At 28.3% G+C, this 6,465-nt stretch overlaps 1 protein-coding gene across 1 annotated transcript; it reads right to left on the bottom strand.

Annotated features, from left to right (window-relative positions):
- Window positions 1-1,063: 1,063 nt before the first annotated feature.
- LOC121232252 (ABC transporter G family member 30) lies at window positions 1,064-6,185 on the bottom strand. Its single transcript, XM_041117893.1, has 8 exons — window positions 5,763-6,185; window positions 2,639-2,765; window positions 2,236-2,321; window positions 2,059-2,143; window positions 1,819-1,977; window positions 1,652-1,728; window positions 1,505-1,558; window positions 1,064-1,382 (listed from the first exon to the last, which is right to left on the bottom strand). Exons 1-5 carry the CDS (start codon window positions 6,050-6,052, stop codon window positions 1,942-1,944), a joined length of 624 nt encoding a protein of 207 aa, XP_040973827.1. The 5' UTR covers window positions 6,053-6,185; the 3' UTR covers window positions 1,064-1,382; window positions 1,505-1,558; window positions 1,652-1,728; window positions 1,819-1,941.
- Window positions 6,186-6,465: the final 280 nt, after the last annotated feature.

Below are 6,465 nucleotides of genomic sequence, written 5' to 3'. Positions count from 1 at the left end.
ATTGCACTAAAGCTAGTGCTTAATCTCTTATTTTCTTCTTCTTATAGTACTTATCTAGCCACTCGGGATCGAAGGAAACGTCGAGGCCGATCACACTATCAAGAAATAACTCGTAAATTAACGTTTGTTTTGTGTATGCATGTATAGAAATTAGCTACTTTTGGTATAATATGAATAACGAGTGATGTGTAAGTAGTGATGATGTATGGTTTTAAATGATTAAGATGAGGTGTTTGTTGTTATGAAAGATTAAGTGATAAATTATGCATGGAAATCATAAAAGGATAAAATTTTGCAAAGAAACAGAATTCAGGCAGCACAGTGACGTGAATTTGAAAAATCACCAAGATAGTATAAATGAATTAGAGGGTGAATGATATATGGAATTAAAGCTTGTTGAGTCTATTTTCATGGAAAAATAACGGTGTAGGAAAAAGAAATTTATATTTTAAGATATGTGAATTTTAGTAGATGGTCAGAACTGTTTTTGGAGTCCCTAATCTAGTTAGAAAATAATACAAATGTACAAAAATGTATAGTTGAAATTACATGCTAGATTCCTTAATGAGTCTATTTTCATAGAAACAATAAAACTTATATGAAAATCCTATAGCGAGAAAACTTATTTTAGTAAGATCAGGCAGTCTGGTGTGAACAGGGGAACTTTAACTAATAAACTGTATAATTTGCTGAACAAAAAAATTCTAAAAATTTTATGGTGAGTAGATATATGAGTCTAGTTTCAGGGAAAATTACGGGATTAAATTTCGAGTTCTTTAGCTCAAGTTATAATTAATTTAGTAACTGCTGCGCGACTAGACAGATTTGCTGCGAATAATGAAATAAATTTTCAAACCTAGTTTTTATGCTCCGAACTGGTAAGATAAGCCAAGTAATGCCTCGTGCTCGACTCCAGAAACGGTCTCGGGTAAGGGGTGTTACACTAGCTTTCAAAGAACAAGCTTTGCTCTCTCTTGGTTTGGGATGATAAATATGGCTAATGAACCTCTCTATTTATAAGAGAGTTCAAGGACATAATTGTCCAAAACTTTGGCAAAGATTTGTGGTTGAAAATGGACACCAACAACCATCCACTAATCCACTACCACCAACAACCCACTACCAACAACAACAATCCACTACCAATTTTAAGCCATTTCTTAACATATATTAACTAACAAGTTTGCTTGGATATACCACTAATGTCTGCCTTTAAGCATCTAGTCTCATATGTTTTGTAAGTGAACTTATATAAAGTTATCAGCGACCGGTATAGATTACAAGCACAAACCTGTCGTCAGCCTTTTCTTTTCACCGCCAGAGATTCCTCGGTTCATTGCATCCCCCACTATTGTATCAGCACAATTATCCAGTCCTAAGATCTAAAAATCATAAATGGCAGCAAAATCTTTAGGGAAAAGCCTATTAATTCGCAACAAGACTTGGAAACTATGATGAAAGTCAAAATGAAGTGGACTACACTTCTTTTGTTTATGCGAATAACCTTTAATATGTAGTCTGTCTGAAGTGTTCTCTTTAATCCCTCTACTGAAATTGCCTGCCAGCATAGATTATTGTCAAAGACAGCAACAATGGAAATGGTCCATTACCGTGTTAGATAACTGAACCATATTCTTGCAAAACTGGTTACCTTCATATAGGTGTCTATATCAGGTTCTGGGATGATCCCAAGTAGCTTCTCCCGTCTACTGAGTTCTTTCAAAATATCTTCAAATCATAAACAATTTAAATGATGAATATAATGGTAAGAAGGGTTGATTGTTAATGTAAGATGGAGAACAAACAATATACATGTACCTGCTCTGTTCCCAATGCCCTGACAACGTGCTGAGAAGTCGATTGTCTCTCTTACAGTCAAGTCAGAACAATGCAAGTCGTATTGACTTATATAAGTCAACGTTTTGTGAGGAACAAACTCACTCAACTTGTAACCATTATAAGAAATTTCCCTGAGACCTGAACGTAAAAAAACCCATCATAACCATTCTATCACGCATCCTTGAAGCCATGAACTGGTTAGCTAAGTAAGAAACGAACCTTGAGAGACGGGTCATGCTTCCCTGCAAGTGTCTGCAAAAAAGTTGTTTTTCCACAACCGGGAAGGCCAAGCAACAGCGTCATCCTGCTTTAACATTAAGGTTTATGAACAATGTTATTGCCCAATTATTTCAAATGAAGAATAAAAAACCGAAAAGGCACATTGTCGATATTTACCTGGACGGCCTTATGATGCCGCTCACATCGTCGAGAATCTTGATCTTGTTTGGTTGAGACACGCATCGATTAACGTTTCTAATAGCCTGCTCAACATAAAATATCTCCACATCACTAGGACCTTATATCAATTATAATAATTGTGCATAATGGATTTAAATTTGGCATTGTTGGTTTAGACAAATGTTTTAGTGTTTTTTTTTTTATTCCACTGTAATGAATTTTTAGTCCTAATACGTGCGTATACAATGAATAATCATTTGTACTTATATTACACTTAAATGTACGGTATAATAATGAAAATTTCAAAAAAAAAAAAACTATAAAGAAATCGAGATTTTTTTTAAAAAAATGGGCTACTTCAATACAAGCCAAACTATAATATGCAATGTCAAAAACTTACAGAGAATAGGTTTGTGATGGTGTTCCAAAGAGTAGGGATATGGGGCTTTCCATGAACCACTTTACATTCTGCTTCCACATTCAGATTCTTGAATCTCACTTCGATTGTTGGCAATTCCAAACCCACCCTATGGACTCCATGTCAGTTTTAATCATTAGACCTCCAAGATAATAATAATAATTTGGATAGCATCTGAATCTTTAAATCTATAACTATATATAAAAAATAACATACACAATTACTATAGCAAATATTATAGACGTGAGGCTTTAATAGTTTGACCTGTGGCATCTTTTTCACTATTTTGGTGTCTCTGCTCGGTGGGTAAGGAAGGGAGAAATGGAAAGAAGAAAGAAGTGGAGAAAGGGAAAAAATTATGTTTATATTTGTGCTTTTTATATTATGTATTTTGTAATTTATATATAGGACTTATTATTATTTTTATGTATATTTTTTCAAATTCAATTATATCATATTCATTTTATTTTTTGTCGTGCCACATTTTAATTATTTTATTTTATCTTTTATTTTCATAACTTATCATCCTTAATTTTAAATTTACTTTCATAAAATAATAAAAGATTAAATGATAAATTGATACATCTTTTCTTTTTTCTTTTTTTCTTTTTTTTAAAAAGTGATATTTCAACTATTTTTTTCCCAATTAATATATATGTCACAAGTGTTAGTCAACAATGGTCAATAATGATGTGGCTTAAATACATAGCGACACGTGATATAGAGAGCCACATAAGCACTTCCTCTTGACTAGAGGTAAGTATTTGTTCGACTAGAGGTAAGTATTCGTTTGAGTTGAATCGAATCAAATCAAAAAATTTTGAGTTAGTTGAGTTGACGAGTCCTATTTTTGTAACCGAACTCAATTTGAATTTTTTTCAAATTGAAATGAATCGAGTCAAGTCAAGTCGAGTCGAGTTAACGAATCCTATTATTTATACTCAATGTTGCGTTTACATGAACAATTATTTAACTGGTAGACGAAGTACAAGATTATTTAACTACATAAATAATATAGTGGTTTTGCCTTTTAACTTAATAATTTTGACTTTTAACTTTAGAAAATGTAAACATTTATCGAAATGACGTAGTTTTGCCTTTTCTTATTCGGATTTTTGGATAACTCAAATTGTGTAATTCATATTCGAGTTAAACCAAAAAATTAATTTTTTATTCGAGTTGATCCGAATAACTCGAACTATTTAACTCAAAATTTAAATTTTTTATCGAGTTTTTCGAATTGAATCAGATTTTATTCACCCCTACTATTAACTATCATTGATCCATCAACCCTGATCAATTTTTAATCTAAATATTTTTATTTTTTAAATTTATATATATTGAATTTTTTAATTTCATATAATTATATATAATTTTTATTTTATATATAGTACTTGTTACATATAATAACTTTTAATTGGTTGGAATTGTTTTAGCGGATGTAATGGTTTGGAGTTATTTAGGTAACAAAAGTACCACTTCTAATAAAAAAATTAGATATTAATTTAAGAAAATTAATATAATTAGGTAGAAAATTATCATTTAAGTCAATATTAAAATGCGAGATGCAAATCAAATAATATTTTTCATCAATTTCATGACACAACTTTTATATTTGTTAATGCCTTAATAATTCACTTTATGTATGTTTTATAATATTTAAGTACTAGTTTTTTAACTCGTGTATGGGTCACATGTTTATTTGAACGATGAGATTTATTATATTTATGCTAAAATTTATCATACAATATCTTAAAAATCAGTAATATATTAATTTTTTTAAATAATTTTCAATTTTTACATTAGAAATAGAAGTTGTTTTTTGGATTAATTATTTGTTGTTTTTTTGTAAAGTATAATTTATTGGTAATTAAATGGGAGTTTACAAAGAACAATTTTTTTTAAGCAATAAAGTATTTGTAAATATTTAATGAAAAACGTATAGAAATAAAAAAATTAAAATAATTGTTAATACATAAAAATTGTAATACAAATTTCTGTAATTTTATTTTAACTTTTATATAATAATAATAATGGTTAGAAAAATAGTTATTGATGCAAGGGTTTAAATTTTAAAAAATTTAATTTTTTTTATGAAAAAAGTAATAAGTAATTAGAACCATATGATATATAATTAATAATTTAAATTCAAACATAAATAAAAATTCAAATAAAAAAAATCTAATTGAATGAAATCAGGATGAAATTGAATCAATAAGGACTCATTTGAAATGAATGTAAGACTAATTGGAAGAAAATGTCAAATTACTAAGATGTGCGGCACAATTTTCATAATTTCCAATGATATTTATTCTAATATTTTTATTTTAATTCCTTTTTTATATTACTTACTTTTAGATAACTCTTAACAATTTACCTTTTATAGTAAACTATTACTCAAAAAAATAGTTTAGTTTTAATTGTGGAAATTATAATAATTTAATATCATAATATTCCTTTTAAAAAATCATAATATAATTATTGTTAGCAATATATATATATTATGAAGGACATTTTATTTTAAAAATAAAAATTTTAAAGTATAAATATTTATATTTCCATTTTTAGAAAAAAAAACCCTGTAGTATATTAGATATATGATTTGTGCCGTGTTTATTCTATTTTATAATGTGTTGTATTTTAATTTTTTTTATTGTAATTTTTATTGGATCTCAATGTATCTTTTAATTTGCATGATTGATCATAATTTTCAAAATTAATTTTAAATTAAAACGAATAAATGGATACAAAATATTCTAATCCAAACATGTAATAAAAAACATATTTGGATGATAGATATTTGAATTTAAATTTATTATTAAAAGAGAATAAAATAAATTAAAATAATAAATATTCGAGTGTTTAAATTTGAATATCATCCAAATCCATATTATATAAAGTTGAAGTTAAAATTTTTGATAAAATTTGAGGGTATTAAAAAAAAAAAATTTCAAACAACTAAAAAGGTTAGGCAACTCTTTAATAATGGTTATAGTAAACTTAAATTGAATGTTTGCTTAAAAAGCAAATTTCTGATTTGATAATAAAAACAAGTTAGATATTTAGAAACGTGACGAAAAAAGAGAGACAAGTTTGAATATCTTGCCTGGCCATTCTCTCTTTCAGTCTGTTTAGCAGGTTGAGATGGTCCTTATCGATTACGGTAATAAGATGGTCAATAAAACCACGGCGTTCCAACGCTCTAAGCTGGGTAACATCAATCACCTTCATGCCTAAATCCTCGTCTTTGCCAGCATTTAACAACTTTTGATCAAACAAGGAGGTTCTAATCCGCTTCACAGTGGGTAATCTTTCGATTGCAGCCCACTGCAACTCCACTTCATCATCATCCATGCGTCTCTCCAGCTCAGCTACTTCCACGCCATTTTCCCCCATATTCTTCTCTGTTGCCAAGTTATAACAAATTGTATTCCTTATAGTTCATAGTTTGTGCCGAATCGATATTATCCTTGATTTGTTTTGTTATGTTGTAGTTGAAGGGTGAACCACCTTGTATATATACTTATGCAACGTGAAAGAAAAAACAGCAGGTTTTACCATTTCTTCTATGAATTATAATTGTGTGGGTCATTTTACAATAAATATATCCTAGTTTGGGCCAGTGGATCATCCTTTATTTAATTTATGGATTAATTGCATGTCATTTATTGGATATTCTAAATTAGATTCATTTCATTCAAATATATTTGTAGAAAATGAATTAATTTTTAAAATTTTTTAATTTTTCTGATATTTAGATATTTTTATGTAAAATATTTTCCTAAAATTATTTTTAAAATGACTTGTTT

This window comes from Gossypium hirsutum, chromosome A07, assembly GCF_007990345.1.
Source record: "Gossypium hirsutum isolate 1008001.06 chromosome A07, Gossypium_hirsutum_v2.1, whole genome shotgun sequence".
NCBI lineage: Eukaryota > Viridiplantae > Streptophyta > Magnoliopsida > Malvales > Malvaceae > Gossypium > Gossypium hirsutum.
The sequence above is the reverse complement of the archived record's forward strand: the minus strand, read 5'-3'. Positions and strand labels throughout refer to the sequence as shown.

Excerpts from the sequence above, each read along its gene's own strand:
- LOC121232252 (XM_041117893.1), bottom strand. The coding sequence starts at position 6,052 with ATGGGGGAAAATGGCGTGGAAGTAGCTGAGCTGGAGAGACGCATGGAT. Across the intron at positions 2,766-5,762 it reads CTGAAAGAGAGAATGGCCAG|GGTGGGTTTGGAATTGCCAA; the intron begins GCAAGATATTCA and ends TGGAGTCCATAG. Across the intron at positions 1,978-2,058 it reads AGCATGACCCGTCTCTCAAG|GTCTCAGGGAAATTTCTTAT; the intron begins GTTCGTTTCTTA and ends TTTTACGTTCAG.